Below are 24,072 nucleotides of genomic sequence, written 5' to 3' on the forward strand. Positions count from 1 at the left end.
CCACCGTCCCTATCCCGCCCCGCCAGTCTTTTTTCCAACACAGCAGCCAGGAGCCTTTAAAATCGGCTTCAGGTCATGTCACTCCTGTGCACAAAGCACTGCAAGGCCCCCCTTTTCCTTCAGAGAAGAAGCCAGTGTCCTTACGGTGGCCTAGAAGGCCCTCTGTGATCAGATCCCCCGTTTCCTATCTGACATGCGCTCCTCTTCTCATGGAATGTCCGGGGGAAGCATGTTGCGAGCAGAGGCGACACCCTGGAGCAAAGGCCCTGTGGCAGGAGCTCGGCTGGTGAACAGAGAGAGCATGGGCAGCCTGCTCAGGTCCCCACGGCCTTCCAGAACTGACCCCAAACCAGACCAGCGCTCAGGACATGCTGGCTGGCTCAGCCTTCTGAGGACGCGGGAATAGTGGAGAGAGAATGGGACCCGGAAAGACACAGAGGTGCTTAAACTCTTGTCCTTCCATGGACTGACTAAAATTCAAGTGCTGAGCCTCAATTTTTCCCACTTGGAAAATGGGGACAATAGTCATGATTTTCCGAGATTGGTGTTAATTGAGGTATTAGATATAAAACATCTAGTGTGGCGCCCAGCATATCAGGGGTACTCAGTAACGTAAGAAATTCAAACCTGTGCCCTTCTCTGGTGGAGAAAACAGAGCAAAGTGTGCCCTGAGCAGGTGGAGAAGTCTTTCCTTAAAATACCCTTGCCGAGTGTGGCAGAGCGAGCCGGGGCCTGGTAATGAGAACTCTTAGTTCCGTGCCATCTGTGATGTAACCAGCTGGGGACTTGGGACAAGTCACTTCATCCCTTTCGAATTTAGTTCAATCATCTTTAAAATGAGGCAGCCTAGATGACCCCTGAATTCCCTTCCAGTGCTGAGAGTCTATGATCTCTGAAGAGCATTCAGTGATTCTTCCCTGAAGCAGCCCCTTGGGTGTGTGTCACAGGGAGGTGTTGCGGTGACAGAGGGTGGGAAGAGGGAGATACTTTTTAAATCCGTAAGCATGGCTGGCATCATGAGTGTGGGGCTCAGGAGGTCCGTATGCTTGGTTTAACACTCGGCCGTTACTGTCTTAAAATCCGCAATACATTTTGAATGAGGAGCCCTGCATTTTCATTGTATACAGGGCCCTGAAAATCAGGTGGCTGTTCTTGCTCCTATGAGCTGGCTATGACTACGTGTGAAAGATATTTTCCCGTGAGCAACTGGACTGGAGGCAAGGCACCTCTGGGCACCTGCAGAGAGGTGACTGGCTGGGTGAGACAGTTGTCCTGGGGAGCATGGACGTGGGAGGGGTTTTCTGGGGACTAGGAAGGGTCAGATGGTGATGGACCGACACTTCAGACTATCAGGAAATGCTTCTTAGTCTCTGATACTGGTGTTTTCTCTCCGCTCTAGTGTAAGACTGCCACCTACTGGTTAATGGCATGAACTCTTTCAAAGACTCCCAATGCAGGGTCTTTGCGTGTCTGCAGGACAGCGAGTTCCAGAAAGGCTGGACATACCCTTTCTGTAATTTGAAATAATTATCAACTGCTAACTCAGTTCCAACTCCCAAACTGACCAGAAGTAATACAGAGACTCCTTGTCTGTCCTTCCGAACAATCCCCTAAAGCGGCTTTCATTTATGTTGCACACAGCTCTATGTGCCAGGCATCAAGCATTCAATGGTGGACAGCACTGGTAGAGACACGTATTGTAGGTTACTAAGAACGTCATCAAACAGATCAAATTATCAGGGTCCTCGTGGGTCTGAGTCAGAATACCTAGAACAGCACCATCATCTTCCCAACTGGGATGATCCCCTGAGGTCATGCTCTCGTTGAGTGCTAATGTCCAGTCAGGTTACTGGCTGGAACAGACCTTATGGGAGAATTGACTGGAAAAGAGGAGCAAGCAGACAGTGGCAGAAGATGAAGAAAGTTATGGGGCATGGAGCGAAATGTCACTCCCACTTTGGCACGTCCCATGGGGGTCACCTGATGCACAGGCAGTCAGTCCATATACTGGAGAGCAGCCTAGAATTCAAGAACTGCATCTAAGACCAAGAGTTCTAATGAATCAAACTGGTTAGGGTCTCTCTCTTGGGAATTTGACTCCACTACACAGAAATGCCATCAGCTAGTAGCGATGGGCAAAATTTGAAAGGCAGACAAGAGGCCATGAGGCAAAAGGGATTATGGTGAGTTCTAGAAAACGCAGATTGGGTTGCAGAAAAGAAGGTGAGATGGTATGTTCTTAGAGGTAGAAATAAGAATTCTTGCTTCTGGTGGATAAAAATATAACTTGTTCATTTACGGCTTCCTTGGATCCTGAGTTGTCAACAGTACGTATTTCTTTAACCAAATAAGAACTAAGCTCCTACCATGTGACAAATGTGACATGAGTTTTCGTGGTGAACAAGACAAATCTATTGTTCCCACGGGGCTTTGAATCCAGCTTAGAAGGTGATACTCTGGAGGCAGAAGACTGGCCCTGACCAAGTCCAACAACTGTGATAAGCGTCACAAAGAAGTGTGCAGGGTCTCACAGATACATGGAATGCCTTAATTATATGTTCCATTGGTCAGTTTTTCCTACGATGCCTAATTATTTCTGAATTTTAAGAGGCTTAATTCACACTTGAGATTCTTCTCATTCTTATTTTTATTTGTAACTGTACGTGAAAAGGCTAGTGCCCAGGCCCTACAAAATCTTCAAAATACAAATTGCTTCAAGACACAAAGAGAAAATTATAAAATATAAATCAATAAATGTATTATCCACAAAACGTAGCACTAATTCTGATGCAGTTCAATGCAAGTTACCTCTCACTGCAAGTTACCACTTAGGTGGCGTCTATACTACGCCAGACACTGTTCAAAGTGCTTTATAAAACTCAACTCATGCTAATTCTCACAGCAACTGTCTACAGTAAGAACTAGTATTACAATCCTCGTTTGACAGATGGGGAAACTGAGGCAGACAGTGGTTATGTAACTTGGCCAAGGTCACAGCCAGTACGTGGCTGAATCAGGGTTTGAACCCAAGCAATCTAGTTCTGGAGTCTGTATGTTCTAGAGTCCAGATTCAATTTTATTTACTATGATCATATACATAAATTTTCTTTCAAAATATCATCCAACAAATATTTAGGGAGCATTTATTATATGTGGGTGCCAATCTAGGTCCTAGAGATACAACGGTTGAACAAGACAGACCAAAACATCTCTTCCTCGTGGAGGGAATACAGGTCACATACAAGAGCAAGAAGTAAATGTGAAGTACATTAGATGGTGTAGACGCTATGCAGAAAATGAGGCCCGGAAGAGGTGTGGAGTGCTGGTGAGATGGTGGGGACGATTTTAAATAGGGGGGTCGGGAAAAATCACCTGGGTAGGTGACGCCTGAACAATCACCTGGAGGAAGTGATGGAATGAGCCGTTCTAAGTGTGTTTTAAGCGATGCTGGGAAGAGAAGAGCACATGATGCCACTGAACGAGTGACGAAGATGCAAGCCTCTTCATGTTCCCTCAGCTGGGATTTGCGTTGGGTGAGTTTATGAACTTTACTCTTCCCAGTTTCTGAAGCCAATATGTCAACTGGCCTAGCCTGCCTGGGTCGACACCTGCTGTGGCGTATTCTGCAGCTGCTGGGTGGGGTGTTCCACAGGCCTCTGTGTCTAATGGCTCCCAGTGCTGTTCAAGTCCTCCATTTTATTATCAATCTTCTGTCTGGGTGTTTTACCCATTACTGAAAGTCCACCCAGCTGTCATTTGAAATATCGAAATTCTCAACAATTATCACAGGACTGTCTATTTCTCCCTTTGAGTCTGACCGTGTCTTCCTCTATATTTTGACTCAGCACTGGCTTGTTTGCTATAAACCTTTGTTTCCAGAGTTCTGAAAAACTTGATTTGGATACTTTCTGCTTATTTCTCAATATTTCTGGGGAGGGACAGAGGCTGGGAGTTGCCTAGACCACCATTTTGAACATGGGTCTCCCAACGGGGCTTTCTGACATAGCTCTCACCACTCACCAGAACAGGACAAAAAAGCCAACCTGCTTTCTAACAGGGGCAGTTACAGGTCTGAATATAAAGGCTGAGCCTCTGCAAGAGGCCTCCGCCTCCTCCGTTCATGTTGGCCCTGCGTTTCCCGAGGAATCATGGAGTGACTTGAGATGTAGGTTGAAAAGCAGTCAGCAATCATTACAGTCCCGACACTCGCCTGCCTCGCGCCCGTGCTTTCATGTCGGAAACAGTTAAACGATAACGTTGACCTAGGCTGTCTCTTGCTTCTTTTCTAACTTACTTGCTTTCCAAAACCTTTCTTCCCAACTTCTAATTAATGTATTTTCATTGAGAAAATTTGGAAAATGTAAAAAAGCACAAAGAATAAAATGATGGTGGTCCCATCTCCTAGAGATAACTGCTGTTAACGTGCTGACATTTCTCACACTGATAAAATGAGGCTAATTCTGGTTAATGTTTTATGTATAGCATTTGCCCCCTTGGCGCTCACTTACTCAACACTGTTATTCTAGTTCACGCCTATGCTGATATCTGCTCTTGGAAGCCACTCATATAATTTTATGAGAAGACATGTCACATATTGACTAACCTTTCATTCTCCACCCTAAATGACTGTCCCTCTAGCACCTTTCAATAAAACAAAAGCAGGTTGTTTGCTCTGTTGATCAGCATAATGATATTTCAAGATTGTGGGTTTCGACATCCCTGTCATCTATGCCTACACATTAAGTAAACTTTGCCCTATTGACATTGTTTTTAAACTGTGAAAGGCCACAGAATGGCTGCTTCATTTTAAAATAAAATCTTTTCCGAAACCCTAACACATGAAATAAACCAGGCTGAGCTCTTATGGTTGAAGTGTGCGCATGTGTGAGCCGGCAAGGTGAGGAGGGCAGGAGGCAGGTCACAGCCAGTCCGGCCTGGCCTTCCCCACGCCCAGATCACACTGCCCAACCTCGGGGCTCCGGGCAGTGTCTGAACACCCCCCTGCTCTGGGACAGGTCCTCAGCCAGCACCTCCATGAGCTGGGTGGCTGCACCTGCGCTCCCGTGGCCCCTCAGCTCACGTGCCTGCCTGGCACACTCACAGGGGCCTTGCTGGGATTAAAGACCAGAAGTCCCAAATGGGGGAATGGACCAGTGCACACCGGTTACTAGTACTTAAAAAACACCTCAGAAAGTATCCCTACTGGGAGAGAGAGATCAGCAGTGACGGAGTTTAGTGGTATCATTGCACTATTGTTACAAAAGAGGTGATTCAACAAGTGTTTTTTGAACAGGATTGTACTAATGGTTACATAATACACAAGCCCGAAGGCAGAGAGATTTCCATGAGTAAGGTGGAAGAAAGCGAGCTGGCTGAGTGAAGGGGGCTGCTGGGCCCCAGGGGGCCGAGTGGGGTGCACACAGGTTACCAGCAGGGTATATGAATGGGAGCTACTAACGCAGCGGTTTTCAACCTTCCTAATGCCATGACCCCTGAATACGGCTCCTCATGTTGTGGTGACCCCCAACCATTAAATTATTTTCGTTGCTACTCTATAACTAATTTTGCTACTGTTATGAATCTTAAGGTAAATATCTTTTTGTTTTCCGATGGTCTTAGGCGACCCCTGTGAAAGGGTCATTCGACCCCCAAAGGGGTCGCAACCCACAGGGTGAGAACCGCTGTCTAAAGGCTGAAACAAATAGCAATTGGTCATGACGACTGTACAACTCTCGAAGAGAACTGTCACAGGTATGGAACGCAGTCATGATGGAAGAGAAAAGAAAAACGGAGGGCCTAAGGATACTGGGGTGGCCCGAGACACGGACAGCTTGGATAGAATCAGGGGTGCCAGGCAGAGATATGCCTCTGAATGGATGGTGACGTCGCACCAGTGTCAATTAAAAAGTCCAGATCCCAATTCTCTACTGTTAGTTGAACGGTGAGCTCGGGGGCGCGGCTGAGGACCAGGTGACCCTGTCAGTTCATGGGGTATTGTCCCACAGATGGGGGAAAATAAACCCTCTGAGGGTGCTGGGGTATAGAGAGATTGTAAGTTTTCATTTCTTTGCAGCCATTAGAAATAAAAAGCAAGAGTACTCATAACAGAAAACACCAGAGTCGCTCTACCTAAAGAACTAGTTCACAAACGTGGTTTCTCCCACTAATCTAAATCTAGAAAGGAAACAGACAAGGACAGACTGACCACTCTCGCTTTGATGGGAGCAGGCAGAGCAGGGAGACTGATGTAAGAATTCTCACCTTCTGCAGGGATGTCGGAGGCCCCACGGTCTCTCCGCCGAGGTGGGCTGCTGTGAGCAGTGTCCAGCCAGTGACATCCCATCCTTGTTGCCAGAGCTGTGGGTGAGAAGGCTCCTGGTCACACTGCCCCTGTGGCATTACAAACACATTCCCTATATTTACCTCCAGCTTTAGGCTATCCCCACTGGCTACTGCCTGTATATTTAGGGGATGGACTGAATGCTACTCAACGAGACATGACGATGCCACAGCAGGGGTGGAGAAACTAGTAACTCAGATTATTCCTCACTTTGGTGACCTTTATGGACTGATTCACACCCAGGAGTTCATTTTACAGTAGAAATAAACCACTTCCTTGCAAAAACTTGGGGGCACTCATTAAAATTTCATACCCTTACCATCCCCAATCCTCAGGGCAAATAAAACCTAAAAATCTAGACATCAAAAGGACTTTAGGAAAAGTCTGTCAAGAAACTGGACTCAATGGCCAGAAACGTTACCTCTGGCACTTATAAAAACCTGGAATACTCCAAATACAAGACATGCATTAACCCCTTTTGCAAGAGTGCTTGGTTGCCCCGTGCCTACTGGATTCAGTAAACAGTAGAGGGACTTAAGTGAACAATCTGATACTCTAAGTAGCTATATGCAGGGACTAACTAGGATACTTGGAGGAGATCACCAATCGGCCAAAAGCACACGGCCTCCACTGACCGGCAAGCCTCTCCATCCCTTTTGACCAGGAGATTGGATGTACATCAAGGTTTTTAGAATAAAGGGCACATTTTTGAATAAAGCACTCTTATGGACACTGGCCACATCACCATGTTAACAGCTGGCTCATAAGCCACCATGTGTAACCTGGAGCAGCTCAGTTGTTCCCCTAATTAGCCACCAAAGACCAAAGATTCCATATGGTTAGACCAAAACTCCGGACTAAGTTGGTCAGGTAACCAAACCAAGCCCTCTAGCCGCTCAGGCCTCCTATAGCAGGTATTTCACAACCGCTTCTGCTCCTACTGACTCACAGGATTACATGGATGATGGAGACATGCAGTTGCCAACACAACAGGTGACAAGGTGTACCCTCCCCCATCCTGGTAGGGCACAATGCCCCTGCTGATCTTATCCATGAACAATACTGGTCTTTTTTTACATCGTGTGATGATAAGGTATATAAAGCGTTCCCACTCGGGTGGTCAGGTCGATGTGGACTTGGATTCCTGACACCATCTGTCACCAGGTACTCCACCTTAAATGTCAGCCAAATTACAAACCTGGGCTCCTTTGTTCTTAAAGCAGTGCCGCATAAACATACTAGACGAGGCGTTATAGAAAACTGACGTGTGTCTCACAATGCTAAGTTCTTTTCAGTACTGAGATCCCTTTTCTCAAGCTTTGGAACTTACCAGCCGCAAAAGGCAGTTTGAAATCCTTCCAGAGAAATAGAACAAGAGCTCAGTATCGCCATGCAAACATCGGAGGCCCTTCAATCAGAAGTTAATAGCTAGCCTCTGTTGTGCTCTATAATCACCTCACCTGGACATACTGACAGCCCCAAAAGAAGGAAGGTGTTATAATTTCATTCACTCTATTCCCTATGCTGAAACTAATAAAAGTAAATAAAATAAAATAAAATGAAGGTGCACGCCCTTTGCTGAAGAATGCTGCCTCTATGTAAATCTCTTGGGACAAATAGTTGCAAATCTACACCCTTTGAAGGACAAGATAAACACTCTCCATCAGATAGAAGAGGTTCAGCTGTTCTATGGGACTGGCCTATTCCCAGGAAGGGAGGCTGATTTAATGGGATATGGGGAGATGTGCTTAGATCTGTTATTTTCTGTGTACTCATTCTCATTCTAATCTATTCTCTTCTCTCCCTTTGCAGATCCCTTGCCACTCAGCCACAACCCCATTCTTCTCTCCACTGCCACAAATTCCGCTTTTGTGTGAAATTTCTAGGGAAGTTTCAGACAGGAGAAATGAAGCGAGTCCAGGACATGTCACCCCAAAATATGCCACTTTGGCATGTTACTTTGAATTAAACGTACTTGAGAGACAGCAGGTGCGAGAAGGGCACTCTGACCTTTTTCTTCCTGAAACAAGGAGATAAAACTCCCATATGAAGGGGCCCTTCCTGTATTAGGAGGAAGAAAAACACTCTTATCACCAGAGATGGGGAATCAAGGCAAGAAATCCGCACAAACCTCGTGAGACGAACCCTTATCTTCCTGGTCGTTTCTCCACGATTGACCACCCCCGTGTCTCGGTTCCTTGTCTGAAAGGGATAAAAGCTTTCTCCTCTGGTCGCTTCTGCAGGTCTGTGTGCTCTTAGGAAGGTTCTCCTGTGCATGTAAAAACATAAAACCTGTGTGCTTGCCTCCGGTTAGCCTGTCTTGTCAGTTTAATTCTTATGTCACTTTAATTCTGGAGACCCAGCGAAGGCAGAGAATTTTTGCTTGCCTACAATGGTCCATCATTTCCTTTCAGGTAGAACTCTAAAATCTCTGGGGATCACACTCGCAAAGCCTTGGGTTCTTCTTAAATGCACTCCCCTGAGGTAGGGGCAGTTCAAAACCCATCAGCGGGCCCCTCCTAAAGCCTTGGCATAAAGACCCAAAGGGAACAGAGGGACAAGAAGTGCCCCGGGCAGTTCCGGGGCGGAACGCGTCATCTGAAGGGAACAGGACGTGGTGGGGACTTCCGGCCCGCCCCGGGCAGGTCTTCAGGGGAACCTGAACGACCTGCTCGCCCCGGGGAGGCTGCAGGCGGAGTGGGCGGACCCTCTGGTTCCGCAGAAGGGAGGCGGCGGTCCCGCCCGCCGCGCTGCCTGACGGCTGTCACGGACACAGCGGGATGTGGGCGGCGCCTGCGCGCTGGGGGGCGGGGGAAGGGCCGGGCACAGTCCACTTCCGGGGCGGGGCGCCCGCCTAGGGGCCGGACTCCGTCCGGTTTCTGGGCGGGTGAACGCGGAAGTACGCGACGCGCGGGGTTTCCAGCTGCTCGGACGGCGTCACGGGGCCGGTGCGCGATGGAGGGGGGCGCGGCGGCGGGCGATGGAGGGGCCGGTCCCCGGGAGCGGCGCGGGCAGGACGAGGCGGCGAGGCCGCCGCAGAACCACCAGGTGCAGCCTCAGCCCGCGGCTGCCCGCGGTCCCAAACACTCCTACTGGCTGGACCTCTGGCTGTTCGTCCTCGTCGACCTGGCGTTGTTCGTCTTCGTGTACCTCTTGCCCTGGTGAGTCCCCTGAAGGTGGAGCGGAAGGGGTGAGGGGCGTGGCGACTGGGCTCCACCGGGGGGCGGGGGGCGCACTAGCGCACCCTCCGGGGTCCGGAGCGGCGGGGCTATGACGGAGGCTGGGGCCCGCGAGGGGCGGAGGTCCGTGCGGGGCGGAAGCGGGGCCTCGCGCCTCGTCTGTCCGATGTTTCGGAGCGAGGCCGACGGGCCTGCCCGTCACGCCCACGGAGCACACGGGACGGCGCCCAGCGTCCGGGAGCCTTTCCCGTTTCCCCTGCGGGACCGACAGCAGCCGGCCAGCCCCGAGGGGTGCAGTGGGGACCGAGGGAGGGCGTCCCTGCGCCCAGGCGATGCGTGTGCGCGCTGCCTGGCGGCAGTCGGAGCCCCCAGTGGGGCCTGAGCAGCTCGCGGGACTTCCCGGGGGTTTAGTCCCCGTGTTAACGTCGCAGTCATCACGCTTGTGAATCTGCACTCCGCGATGGGAGGTTGTGCCTTGTCTCCCCACCTCCGAGTTCGGGCACGGACTTGGGCACAAGCGCCGGGCATCTGAGGCCCCCTTTCCTCTGATTCTGTGGATGGCGCCGCAAATTAGAAGACAGAGGGTTGAGGGGAGAGTGGAACAGGTGGTGTTTCTAGAAAACCCTGCTGAGCCATCCGGAAACGGCGCGTTTCCCCTCTGCTCCGCCTCCTTTTTTGGTAGAGACAGGTCTCAGGTGGAGGGGCTTCTTTTTGTTTGTTTACTCTTACCAATACGTAAATCATGTAGGAATTGACAAGTAACAGTCCATTTCAGAAGCTGGCATAAAGTATTAAAATGGGAAGAAACAGTAAACGTTCTTGACAAATGTCCGGCTCTTACAGAATGGTTTACCTGATGTCTAAATTAAGGAGTTGGCTCCTGGAGCGGACTGACAATGACTACGACTTCGTGGACAAGGAAGACCGCGCTGTGCAACAGGAAGACTTGCAAACAAGGAAAGGACCTTCCTTTCATTGTACACATCCTGTTCCTTACTTGGGGGACCATATTAAATGGGTAATAATCTCACCCAGTCATAGTGGAATGCTTAAAATTAGACTCTAATTCATGTTTAGCAATTTTTTTCAAACATCTGATAGCTTTACAGGAGGCTGAATTAAAATATTTATACAGAAAGGTTTAGTGTATTCATTAAGAGCTATAGTAATGTCTTTCCTTTAACATTTTAAGGGTTGGTTAGGGTTTAGTATGATGCAAATAATATGTGAATTAATAAAGTGCCTAAAAAACATAAATTACTCAAAATCAAGGGAAGGATTTTGAGAAAAGGATTTAAAGGCTCTACAGAAAATGCAGGTCCACGAAGTACTGGCTGTACGTGTCAGTTTCATTTGTAGACCGAGTGGGCCTGTTGTGGCTGATGGATACGATCTTAGAGAAGGACATAAAGCCCAGTATTGGGAACCTCTTACCCGGGTGCATCCCTCCCTTCTTTTTGGGCGCTTGAACTCCCTAACATAGGACTGTGTATTTCAAACCTGTTTTTATTGTTGTGGTTACATTAAGAATGCGTGTGGCCAAGACATGTTTATTTTTATAATTTCTGTAACTTAAATACTTCATCAGTCAGCATATTTCCTCATTCAGCAAATGTTTGAGTATTTACTATGCACAGTACGCAGTGACCAGAACAACAATCCTCGTCTTCATGGGGCTTCCCTTGCTTTTATCTAAATGTAGGTAAGAATAGATATTCCAGGAGCGCTCAGCTGGTCACACTGCCCAAGCAGCTACTCTAGCCCTGCAGAAGCTATTTCTGTTATAGAACAGATACTCCTTTATTTAACATGTTAGAAATGGCCTCTCGAAATTGAAATTGGTGGCATTTGATACATGTGAACTGCCTTATTTTGGGCATATTCCCCTCAGAATCAGGGCATAGATCTGGTAAACTCTACATCCTCTGCTTTTTAGATTGGCATTTAGGATTAGAATGAAATCTGGGATTGATTTTGGAGGATTTTAACTGCCCATTATAAGGTTAACGATTCTGCCTTCAGGGTATTGTGGCATCTGTCTGAACAAAACCTTTTATGCAAAGGTTGAAGCTTCCAGAGCTAACACAGCTAACACAGAACTGTTTTCGTGCTGCTTGTTAATTTGTCCAATAAATGTTTATAGCTAAATTTGGTCTGATTTGCATTTGTTCTAACAGATTACTTGTTACTGAGGTTGTGACCGGATTAACGGTTCTCATATAACTTAATGTTAGGTAACACACAAAGACATACTCTATGTTACCTTCCTAAGCCCCAAATCAGCCAAGGACCACAACTATCAAACATTCTGAGAATTTCTAGTACAGGAAAGACGGAGGAACCTTAGTGTTAGAGCATGGCTGCAAAGGGCGTACAAAAATGGTGACACTCACAAGGGCTGAATCTTGCTGGTATATGAGTTAAGGGATTGTGCCTCCCACTGAACTGCGCCTTCTCAAGTACGCATGCTAAAGGCCTTGAAGAATTGGATAAAGGGGACACCACGCAAATCTGGCAAACTTAAGACAAAAACAGACATCAAAAGAATAACAGCAATGTGATTTTAATCTGGTAAATTTCACAAACTTAATTTCATATAAATAATAGCCATTTGAAATGAACTGACTGATTAGCAAGTGTGAGGAAGTCTGTAGGGGGGGTCTGTTAACCTGAAAATTTTAGGATGTAAACTCCATGTACTTAGTCCCTAAATAGCATGGGAATACATTCAGAGACCACAGGGTATTTAGGGTCAGTGAGGGCATTCAGTGTAGGTAATGCTTTAGGATAAGGGTCATTGAACTATGGCCAGAGGGCCAAGCCTAGCCACTGCCTCTTTTCATAGGGTCTGCGAGATAAGAATTATGTTTACGCTTTAGTGACAAAAAAAGCAAGACTAATTCATGGCGTTAAATGATGTGAACGCCCAAGTTTCAATGGCAGTCAGTTTCACAGATGTGCCCGTCATTTATTTACACGTACAGGGCTGTCTTCACCCTGTACTGCTGAACTGGGCGGTTTGTTAACAGATCCCATGGGCCGCAAAGCCTAAGACATTTACTGTCTGGCTCTTCATGTGGTTTGCCAAATCCTGGAGGAGCCCTGCTTCAGACCTCCCTGGAGTTTAACTCAAGAGCCTCCTGGTATAACATTTTATGATCAGTGACACTCCAAGTACCCCTGAACTTTACACTGACTTACATTTCCATAAAATACATAATCCACGTGGGGGGAGAGGAAGCCATAGTTCATGACAAGAAATGCAAAGGAAGGCCAAACCATATCAACTTCAAGATCAGTTTATCTGAAAAAAAAAAAAAAAATTGAGCCAGAGAAACTGATTTCACGTGAAAATGGGACATTTGGAAGATAAGTATTCTGAACATTACAACTGTTGTTGCATGATTTCAAAAGTTATAATAAGCTTATAACCAGAAGAAAACACCTATAAAAGTAAATAGGCACCTTAGAAATAAAAGTTGTACATGTGATTAGTTATTAAATATGCATTCGATCTACATTTGGAGTGGTGAGTCAGCATAAACACAAATGGTCAGTTTCCAGTTAGTATGATTACATGATTCAGGAGGTTTCAACTGGACAGTACTTTAAAAAGAGCCAAACTCGAACATTTCTATTTGATGTTTGCAACTCAACTGTGAGTTGAAAATACAAATCTATGAGATTGCTGCCAAATATCAGAAATTAAACTATTTCAAATAACATTTCAACTGGACAGCTTGACCAAATAAAAATCAAACAAAAAGTACTACACAGAGTTTTTGAAAGTTATTAAAAATACTTGAAGCCCATTTTCTAGTATTTTACAGTGTTATAAAAGCAATATTTAAATACACTGACATTTCAAATACAATTTTACAAAGTTTACAATATTTACAAGTGCTCCATACTAAAAGTTATGTTAAAAATAAGCTTTCTTAAAAGATAAAATTTAGAAGCCCCAGTTGCCTAATGGATAAGGCATTGGTCTCCTTAAAAGATAAAATTTAATTTACTTGATATTCAAGTATTTCTAAATTAAGAGAATATAAATAATCACAGGTAGAAAAGGCTATTAGAAATTTCTCTAGTTGGAAGATAAATTTGACCAAATTTGGTAACTGGGTGAAGTTAGACTTTTACAAGCAATTATTTTCTATTTGTCAATAAGTATTTTCAATCATTTACATTTTGGAATATTTTAACAATTTATGGAATTGGTCAAAATGTTAAATTTACTAATTAGTTTATGTAATTATCAAGTTATATCTATAAACTTGATAAATGTAAGGAAAATTTTAATTCTATAATTTTCAATTGTCTGCAGTGGACAATATAAAACTAGCCTAAGCCACAATTTACTAGCTTAGTACAAAATAAAATGACAACTAATGAAATAAGGCAATTAAAGTAACTTATTTTCACACTTTAAGGTTATCATAATAATGGAAAATTCCTTTATTTTATTTAAAAATAAAGCCTCCATAAAAATAAGGTAAAATGACTGTTTAGAGTAGAAAAAAGGGAGGGATGCTCAAAATAATATACTTTATTAAAATTAAACCTCTGTATGAAAGGCAGCAATTTAATCTGGAAGCCCAGAAAGCTTTTCAGATTCAAGAATCAGAAAATCAATAAAATGGGTTGACAACTTATAAACAGGTAAGATTACAGCAGGGAAAATTTAGGCAGTCACAGTGAGATGCCCAGTAAGAGGGCACCAGATGAGCTCCTAACACTGGTATTAGCAGCCCCAGGTAAACCGAACCCAAATAAAACCCTTTCACATTTCATATAAAATTAGAAAAACTGTAACAGGATAAATAAATATGCTAAAGTATTTTAATTATGTGTAGCTTACTTGGCTGAAGTAATGTTTATGAATACATATAACAAAGGCCTAATTCAGGTGTTCTGAAAAGAACAGTACTAGGAGCAAAATGAAGTTTCTTCTGACCTTGAGAATTGAATTTAACAATTTTCTTTATCATTAAGGCTTTTTTTTGAAATGCTTTCAATGTCTTGGGTGGATATTTTCTAAGACACTTAGGGAGATGACATGTAGCTGACAATCACAGAATCAGAAACAAGCGGGTGAAGCGTCCTTTTGGTTCCCGTGACCAAATGCTTCCTGAAACCAGTCCTGCTCTGATGACACAAACTGTGTATCACCTGGCGTTTTTCAATGAGCATAGTTTACCAATCTACACACGTGAGTACTGATGCGTTTAATACTTATGGGTCTACCAGCCACAAAATAAAGGGATGAATTGCATTTTTACACAACAGCAGCATATGGTAAATGACTTTTCGCGTATACCCTGATTTTCTATTTTTCGAGGCATGCCAAGACTATTCAAAGGGATTTCTAAATTTCCCAATAAGTTGATTATCACAAAACAAACAATATAGAGAGAAAGTTAGTGATTAATGACTTAAAAAAATACCATGGTTTTAACTTCATTTTTCACTAGGATTGGTCAGTCGATTCCTCTTCCATTTTAATGGCCTCTGAAAGTAAAAGGTGCCGGTTTTGTAATTTATCTATTATAATGTAGACTGGGGTCATATCTTTGCTCAGAAGGGCAATTCGAACCAAGACTGTCACGTGACACAGATCCCAAACCTCTTTCACTGAGCTGGTGAATTCTCATTCTCTGGAAAACAGAGCTTGGGCCTCTGATGGTATTTCAATCTGTATGTATCAGTCATGCAACTATCCACTGAAAAATAGGTAGTTAATGAAACTGTGTCACTTGGGCAGGCAGAGCTGGAGTCTCTCTCCGGTTGGCACAATGCATCGACAACTGTACCCACGTGTGCCTGGAAACCATCAGCTGGAGACCTGGATGGGCAGTTCAGTGAGTTGCCCGCCTGCTCCCTCACCTGAAATGTTCCCTTGAGTCTGTCATCACTTGTGTGTGTGCTCACTCCTGAGCCTGGCTCTGAAGCTGGACTTACACTGGGCTTCAGAAGACTGGAAGAATTAGCTTTGAACATGTCTGTAAGTGTGACTTCAGGTGAACAATCGTTTCTCTCTGGCTGTGGCACATTGGTTATAGCGTATTTTTTTGGCGGCAAAGGGGGCGGTGGATTCTGGAGTTTTGGCATCTGACAAACATCGGATCTGCAGGTGGTGTGAAGTCTACGTTCACTGGATGGAGAGCTCTCAGAGTGACACTGTTCCATCGCAGTCTGCTGCTGGGTGAGAGCAGCACTTTCTGGCTTCAACCCAGCAGTTCTCACATGGGAGGACCACAACGAAGATGGCGCGAGTACTTCCTCGCTGTTCATTCTCTTTCCAGAAGCAGATTTATCATCGCTGTGAAGAAGTAAACCCGCTCTCTCAGAATTTTCTGTAACCAGCCACTCAGAAAATTTGCATTCACTTGATTTTTCAAGTTTCTGTTCATCGGACTGGTGGATATGCTCACTTGCTGTATGGTCCTTGAGTATGTGTGGACTGGACACAGGGAATGACTTTCCATTGGTTCCACGGGCATGCGGCCTGAATTATAAAAACAAAAACAAAGCTAAAACACCACATGCAAACACTGAAAACTGGAGGCAAAACAAACACTGGTCCTGTAATTTAACCTCCCAATACACAGTTTGCTATTTTTGTAACATAGCAACAGAAATGGGAAGATAATGCGCAACCAAGAACATTTTATACTCTCTGAATGTAAAACCTTTATGCCAGAATACATGAACGCTTACGAGAAACACCCATCATTACTAAAATGAAATCTCTAATAATTAGAAGTGTAATTAAAAAAAACTAACTTCAACTTATAAACACAGAACTGAAATTGCATTTATTTGTGACAAAATGTAGCATAGGCTTAAAGAAAATGTTACAAGCCAACACTTCTATACATTAAAACACTCCCCATCCAACATACAAAGTTTACAGCAGTAGAGGTACTTTAATTTTGATACATAATGCTATACAGACAGTATAGATTTAAAATAATTTAATCAAGATTACCTTGATTTAGGTAATAATTAACTTCTAAGGTGAGGATAAATGCCATCACGTTGCAAATTATTTATCATCATCTGATTATTTTTATTGTGTGAACTGCATGGGATTCAATTAGAGCAGAAGGATGAAAAGCATTGAGGCTTTGCTGGGCAGACAAGAGCTATTTATACATTCCGCTCCATCGCTTTGGGCTAATGACTTAATCTAGGCCCCACATTTTCTCCTTTGTAAATACCACCTATCTCACAAAGATGCTGTGAGGATTGAGACAACCATGTTTTTCCTGGTGCTCTGCAGGCCCTAATCCTTAGGACTACATCCTTTTAACGATCCCCAATAAGACAGGCGTCATGATACTGTGGACCCACTGCTTTCAGAGTAGCAATAGTTACAGAGCAGTATGTATGCCTTCCTGACTAAGTGTTCCTGTAACACATGCATTTAATAAAAAAGATTTTAATATTTCCAAATGTCTCTGATTACCTTTTTGTCACAGGATTTTTTATTTGTGGATGTGAATCTGGATGGAACTCATGAGGTTTACAGCCTACTTCCAAGTTCCTGCCTTCTTTTCTAATGCCTGAGGGGACGAGGGAAAAAAACAAAATTATTTAAATGATCTTGAATAATTTACTCTCTTTATAGTTCATAATTTACATTAAGTTTTTCTATAAACAGGAAATTCTCTTCCAATTAACAAAAACTAACTAATTCTTCAAGACTCAGCTCAAATAAATACCTCTTTTCTGAACCCTTTACACAAAATGAATGGTTTTTCCCTCAATTTATTACCACTTGAAAATGTCCTCAGTGTTTGCATAGTGCTGTTCCCCCTGGATCATGTAGAGCTGTGCGTCCCCCTGTCGTAGGAGACACAGTGCTGACAAAGTGGCGGGGAAATCCTGCTTTGAGACAGATGGCTTGGCTGAAGTCTGGCTTCATTACCGATTGGCTGCTAACTTTAAGCCAGCCTCTCCACCCCTTTACAATCTCAGCTTCCTCGTTGAGGTACTGAGATACTGATATCTATTTTACCTACCTCACATGAATAGTAGGAACATCAGCTGAATTTAAATGGGTGGGAGGGCATTATGATAACATGTAAAATGTTATACCACCACCAACTAGCTACATTTATTGACAGGTGACTCAAGTTGTAAATAGTCGGTAATAGTTATTTAATCTTTACAATTGAACACCATTTCTACTTGGAAAGATGACAAACTTTGGTTATTTAATTTTCTTGAAAATTAAAGACATGAACATGTATGTCACTTCAAAACAAACAAACAAAAAAAACAACTGATAGTATTTATTGCCAATGATAAAATTCAAACTTTTAGATGAGAATGAGAATCTAGGAAAACTGGTATGCACCACGAGTTTTGTAGCTTCCCAATAATTACAGACTTTCTGCTAATATCTGTGGTGTTATTAACAGATGTGCTTTTAAAGAAGACATTACATAAAGAAATGTACCAACATTTGGAAGACTTGTATAATTTAGCAAGCCTGTATTTCCCAAACAAGGATACATGGATGTTATAAAATCTTGCATGCACAAAGTAAATTAATCTTTCAATGAATGAGCACTTAAAGTTTTCAGATGTAATGCCTAATACAGTAGATATTAATAGATATAACTATAGAAACAACAGCTCTTTCAGGTCTCCGATATTTTTAATAGTATATCCTGAGGTAAAAAAGTTTGAAAACCACTGTTCTAGTTGATTTAAAATAGCTGCCCTTTTAAAATCTCAGTCACAGCTATTCTGTGAAATAGTACCCCTTTTTCTATCCAAGGAAGTACAGTGAGTGACCCACCAATGCTACGCAGCCCGGAAGTGGCAGCGCTTCCACCAGCCCGGGGTTAAAGCCAAAGCCAGCGCTCTGCTCTCCGCGCCACCAGGGGGCGCGCGTGCGCACAGGCCTGGGAAACCCAAGGTCATCAGAGCCTCCTGAGGAAACAGGGCCACTGGTTTGAACATCAAACGACATGATATACTTTCATGTGCTGGTGCCCACGGAAGATAACGAGATATGTGGCATTAGCTTGAATTTTCAGTCAACTGCCCTATACTTTTGTACTAGTCTACTAAGTTTTTCTGTAGTCCCTTATTTTTAGATGACCTTTTCATCATGTTCATTTATCTAGTTTCCTCTCACTCTCATGCTTCTGTTCTGGGCTCCAAATCCATGAATTGATGATTGCAAAGTAAACGAAATCAAAGGTATTAAAGCAGCAACTTTATTTTTTAAACAATAACAGTGAATTATATCTTAGATGACCTTTTTATCTCTAAATTGATCTTCTGGGTTCGTTTTAAAAATACTACCTTGTCTCTCAAAATTCAATTGGATTCTATAGTTGATCAAAACATCTAAATATTACCCTACGGAAAAAAAAATCTCTTATTTGATTTTGATCAGGCTCTCTAAGTTAAGTCTTGACGCAATTTCCAAGATGGAACTGTGAAATATACATGAGGATTTAATGCCCTCTCTGGACGTTCACGAGGTAAACGACACCTCCCAGCAGCAGAAACTCCAGATAGTGAACGCGGGAACTGCGTCTGGCGCGTATTTGTCTAAGATTTAACTCTTACTCCACCCGATTGCAGGAAGCCCCTTATTGTACCAAGGTGTGTCCGCTCCTTGTTACTCTTCCCTCAGTGGCTAGCATAGTATCTAGCACATAACACACATACTATCAAACTCTGCAGAATGAATAAACAATTGCATGAGAAACATACTGTTTTTCTTCTTCACATCACCTCACCTCTGTCCACCGTGTTCCCAACTCAGTGATCCAGGGCCAGATAAGCATAAACTAAGACAAGCTCTTCTTACTTTCCTCGCCACCTAGTGTAAGTCTCTCGAGTGCCATACTGACACAGTTATAAAAACAAAAGCCAGCATCATTTACCCTAGTCTTACGTGCTTGTAAGCTTGACACACTGCCTGAGGCTCAAAACCTAAGCCCCCCTCTTGACAATTACTTTATGATTTAAAAAATGTAATGTCAAAAGAACCTTGATGATTTTTTCAATCTTTAAAGCCTGAAAAATTCATAAGCTGAAGTTATACTACAATTTTTCACCCACTTTGATTTTCACTTCGGAATGTTTACTTTCCTTCTTAACTTATCCATAATTTCAAGTTTAATGTTCACAAACACAAAAATCAGCAGTTCATCCTCAAAGAATTCTTTACTTTTGTTAAACTGTCCGCAGAGCCAGCAGCAGGAGGCGCCCGAGACTTTGTAAACATGTTTGAAACTCTAATATCACTATGGCAGGCATTCAACCACGTGGTCTGACTTCAGAATTCCAACTAACTTAAAAATAGATGTGTTATTTTTCTCTTCTGCTGACACAGACATCCATGTGTCTTTACGGGGAATTTTGGCTTCAGGTTCTTTGCAAATCTAAAATAGCCCGATTTTAACACTTGGCACAGAAGATATCTCAATGTTGAAGCAAGAGGCTTTAATTAATAATGCTGATTTTGTATTGTATGTAAGAAATGCAAATATATACTTCATCAGAAAAGATGAACTAGGTTTAAAATACAATTATGTAGCAATAAAATGAAATGGCCGGTTGAGACCATATAATCTTCACTCATGTTGTATAAGGAGATTTCAGATTATAATAGTAAAACGATTACAAAGCCTAAACATTCAAGAGCAATAATCTAATTAATGATCTGATTTACAATAAAAACATTTAAATAAAATCTGAATGCTTTAGAAAAATCACAAAACTTTAACTGGATAAATATTTCTGCCTAAATTGACCACATACCAAAAGGGGAGAGATACTGTAATATAAATAATCTACCCTAAGAAATAACTAAATTGGGGGTGATACAAAATAAAAAGGCAGGAAACAGTAATTTCTTTTCCCACTGGAATTAAAACTTAAAGAAAAAGCAAATAATGCTACTTTTGCTACAAATTAAATTTCAATACTGGAAGTTTATGGTTTTCAGTCTACTCTCAACAGTCTATGGAACTCTTAAAAAAATAAATTTAGTATGCATCGAAACAAAACCAACTGTAAAAAGGACCTCTTTCTCTTGATACACTTCATAATATATTTACTTTAAATGAATATACTCTAGTTCATACACACACAAAAATCTCAGAGAATCATCAAACTTACGTACATGAACAAACTCTTCCAATAAAATGTTTCCATTTACTAATTCCAGGATTTACAGCGTTAAGGACGGTCTGTCTCTATTGACAGAGTGGAGGAACAGACTCTTTTATGAAGAAATTAAGGGTATTAACAGATTTTTTGACCACTGATTAACTTCTTTCACTCTTGTCATTTCCAAGATCAGGAGTCTCAGCTTGAACTAATCCTGACTTTTATGATCAATTGAGATAAAGCCTTCAGACTCCAAAGCCAATGGCAAAGCTTCTGAGAGACCTAATAATAATCCCTTTGAGATTTGTTGGGTGTAATCTGTAAATATCCTAACATACATTGACTTCAGTAGATAACCTGACCTCAGAGAGAAGAGAGGCCGTGAGTGGGACCGACCACTCAATACCTGCACACACCTTTCTCTCCCGCACTGAAAAGCTCCGTTCCCTTCCCAGCTTGGCCCTCTCCCGTCCAGGTTTCATTTTCACTCTCCCTCAGAGATCAAGTTCCATGCATCATGGTCCTGTCTGACCTTCACACCTTGCTCTCCCTCTGACATCCTTAGCTCCTTACCTGCTGTAATGCAAACGCTCACCTAAGCTCCTGGCTTCATCCGCCCCTCCCCATGCTGCTTTCTTGCTACTCACAGCAAAGGTTTTGACGGACATGTGCTACATCCATTTCTTTATTCTGCATTTATTTATCAATAGTTTCTATTCTACTATAATCTTTTAAAAAAAAAAAACACCAAAACTTTTTATATGGAAATAATTTCAAAAAGTTCAGAAAAGTTGAAAGATTAAAACGTGTACCAAGAATACCTGTGTATCCTTTACCCAGACTCACCTATTACCATTTTTGCCCATTTTTTCCCCTGAACCATTTGAAAATAAGTTACAAATAACATGGTGCTTTACTTGTAAACACTCGAGTCCCACCTCAGTCTTGCTTCTATTTCTAATGTTCCCCTAACATTGCTCCCACTACACCACTGATGACTACCTGCTAACTCAGACTGGCCCTTTTTGGTCCTTATCCTGCTGAGTCTGTGACCCCTTTTCTTCTGGAAGCTCCCGATTTTCCTGGTTTCCCTGTGATGACCCTCTCCTGTGTTCCCTCAACCTTTCCAGCCACCTCTCTGCATCCAGGCTCACCTCTCTTATTCAGCCAACTCCATGTTTCTTCCTTTGTCTATTTTTTGCCCTGAAATCCCTACTTTTCCTGAGTGATGCAGTCCATGTCTGTGTCACCAAATACACGTTTCCTGAGCCCCAGGCGTATGTTCCTAGCTGCCTAATAAATCTGTTTACCTAGACCTAGGGAGGGGCACACACAGGCAGTACCAAGCTCAACGTGAACCCAGGCTCCAAAGGGGGTTACACAAAACCACAATAAGATACCACTTCACACCCATTAGGACAGCAAAGATAAAAAAACCCAGCGTTGGGAGGATGTGCATTGCTGGTGGGAGTGTCAAGCCATGCAGCTGCTGTGGTGGGCCCTCAAAGCATTAAACACAGGGGCACCAATGCAGCCAGCCATCACTCTGCTGGGTATGTACTCAAAAGGACTGAACACAGGGTTCTCAGATATTGTCCATTAACGTTCACAGTGGCGTATTCACAACAACAGCTCCAAGGGAGAAAGGACCCAAATGTGCAACAGATGAACGAATGAACACAGTGCATGATATCCCACAACATAGCGCTATTCAGCCTTGAAAAGGAAGGGCATTCCTTTTTGGACTCTGAGGACGTCGTGCTCAGTGAGACAAGCCAGTGGCAAAAACACAAATGCTGTGTTAATTCCACTTACCCGAGATCCCTAAAGGAGTCACCTCATAGAGACAGAAAGGAGATGGTAGGGGCTGGGGCAGGGGAACTTGGGGAGTTAGTGTTTCATGGGGACACAGCTGCAGTTTGAGAAGATGAAAGAGTCCTGGAGAAGGAAGGTGGTGACAGCTGCACAACAGTGTGAATGTACTTAATGCCACTGAACTGTCATTTGAAAGCGGTTAGAATGGCAAATTTTGTTATGTGTATTTTACCATAATAAAAAAGTTATTTGTATGTGGGTTACATACATACTCTTTCATATTAAATGGGGAAACCCTCTACAGGGCTCCCCTTGCAATGCACCCTTGACCATCAGAATCTCTCTGAGCTTGTGTTTTCATTACTTTCAGGAAGCAAGCATCCTTTCGTAAAGAGCACGGCATTGGCAGCCATTGTTCAATCTCACCAGTTTCTGCTGCTGGTTTCTGGCCAACCCTTTACTGTTTCCTGTAATATTCGGCTGCCAGACTTTATCAGATCTTTAAACAGGCGAGACATTTTATATGGGAAAGGAAGGCTATTTCCTTAATATAAGTGTTTCCTTCTGATATTATACCATTTGGTGAAAACAAAATGATTTAACACTTAATCATATTCAATGTCTACAACGTGAAAAATAATCTCCACAAAAGCCTGAAGGATGAGAAAGAATAAAAACAAACTGTGAAATTTGGTTTTCATGGCTATTTCTTATTTTGAAAAATTATATCCCTTCTACTCCTCTGAATTCCAAAATTTCAAAACATCTTCGAACGAACCCCCATAACCCCCTTGCCTGTCGTCTCCTCATCCCTCTCCCCCGGATCCCTCAGGCATCGCCTCTGCATCGTCCTCCGAGTCCTGCGCACATTCAAACGCCTCATTTCCTTTGCTCCTGGGCTGCTGTGTTGCTAACCAGTCACCTCGAGTAATGCCACACAGGGACATCTGGACTGTTCCCACACTGACCTTTCTGGCAGGCTGGGCATCAGTTCGAACTGACCCTAATTCCTGCGGTGACATCTGGGCTGGTCACACAGATCTCACTCAGCTCGGCCTCCAGGCGCCCGTGAAAGGGCCCTCTTGCACCCCCTTTGAGATGAGGCCTGGCAGAAGGACTTGCCGTGGCCAATGAGATGTGAGTGGAAGTGCGTGAACCAATTCTGGGCTAAAGTTTTACGAATTTACCCGTGTTCTCCCCGCTAGGTCCTCCTTCAATCCCCTCCCCCCTAATGCACTGCTTAAATGGAAACGGAGTCCGGTCCCATCGGCCTGTGAACCTGTGTGGCTACCAGGAAGAGACAGCATGCTGACCACTGGACACGTACCGTGAACAAGAAACAGACCTGTGCTATGACCCTGAGACTGTGAAGCTGTTACAATCACTGCATAGCCTTGACCTGCTACGCCGAGTGACACGCTCCCCACTTCTCCCATCCCGGCATAGCTATCTCCACCCTTTAAAAGCCTTCAGGCATGGCCTCTCCCAGCTTCTGTACTCAGCACTCATAAACTTATCAGTAATTGGACTGTTGTAGCTTCTTTACTCTTGTTATTGCAATTTATTCTTCACTGCTACTACTACAATACATTT

General features: G+C 43.5%; 3 protein-coding genes across 19 annotated transcripts in view; 1 reads left to right on the forward strand and 2 right to left on the reverse strand.

Moving 5' to 3' along the window:
* LOC109371702 (uncharacterized) overlaps positions 1–9,125 on the reverse strand; it is a 51,298-nt gene extending 42,173 nt beyond the window's left edge. For 10 of the 14 annotated variants that reach the window (XR_002121967.1, XR_002121953.1, XR_002121957.1 and 7 more), the window contains exons 1-2: positions 8,472–9,087; positions 6,262–6,357 (exon numbers count right to left, since the gene is read on the reverse strand). Coding sequence is in view for 2 of the 14 variants with exons in the window: in XM_019624404.1 (XP_019479949.1) it covers positions 6,262–6,390; positions 8,472–8,609; positions 8,728–8,744 (284 nt within the window). In the remaining 12 variants the exon portion in view is untranslated. Of the gene's footprint in view, positions 1–6,261; positions 6,391–8,471 lie in introns of all 14 variants that reach the window. The other 4 variants (XR_002121980.1, XR_002121943.1, XM_019624478.1 and 1 more) reach the window with 3 other exon arrangements.
* A 72-nt stretch (positions 9,126–9,197) lies between these two features.
* On the forward strand, positions 9,198–24,056 carry ARLN (allregulin). Of its 2 annotated transcripts, none has more exons than XM_019625154.1 (2): positions 9,198–9,501; positions 23,685–24,056. In XM_019625154.1, the coding sequence occupies exons 1-2, from the start codon at positions 9,296–9,298 to the stop codon at positions 23,809–23,811; spliced, it is 333 nt and encodes a 110-aa protein (XP_019480699.1). In that variant the 5' UTR covers positions 9,198–9,295; the 3' UTR covers positions 23,812–24,056. The 2 variants fall into 2 exon arrangements, 1 of the variants encoding a protein (XP_019480699.1); XR_002122017.1 differs by lacking the exon at positions 23,685–24,056 and adding an exon at positions 10,363–11,667 and having other exon boundaries at positions 9,240–9,501.
* USP53 (ubiquitin specific peptidase 53) overlaps positions 12,067–24,072 on the reverse strand; it is a 46,361-nt gene continuing 34,355 nt past the window's right edge. For all 3 annotated transcript variants that reach the window (XM_019623807.1, XM_019623673.1, XM_019623739.1), the window contains 2 exons: positions 16,991–17,087; positions 12,067–16,027 (listed from right to left, as the gene is read on the reverse strand). In XM_019623807.1, the coding sequence (XP_019479352.1) occupies positions 15,151–16,027; positions 16,991–17,087 (974 nt within the window). In that variant the 3' untranslated portion in view covers positions 12,067–15,150. The remainder of the gene's footprint in view (positions 16,028–16,990; positions 17,088–24,072) is intronic.

The sequence above is a fragment of the Hipposideros armiger genome, unplaced genomic scaffold (assembly GCF_001890085.2).
Source record: "Hipposideros armiger isolate ML-2016 unplaced genomic scaffold, ASM189008v1 scaffold_1, whole genome shotgun sequence".
NCBI classification, from domain to species: Eukaryota; Metazoa; Chordata; class Mammalia; order Chiroptera; family Hipposideridae; genus Hipposideros; species Hipposideros armiger.

Excerpts from the sequence above, each read along its gene's own strand:
- ARLN (XM_019625154.1), top strand. The coding sequence starts at position 9,296 with ATGGAGGGGGGCGCGGCGGCGGGCGATGGAGGGGCCGGTCCCCGGGAG. Across the intron at positions 9,502-23,684 it reads TTCGTGTACCTCTTGCCCTG|GTCCTCCTTCAATCCCCTCC; the intron begins GTGAGTCCCCTG and ends TCTCCCCGCTAG.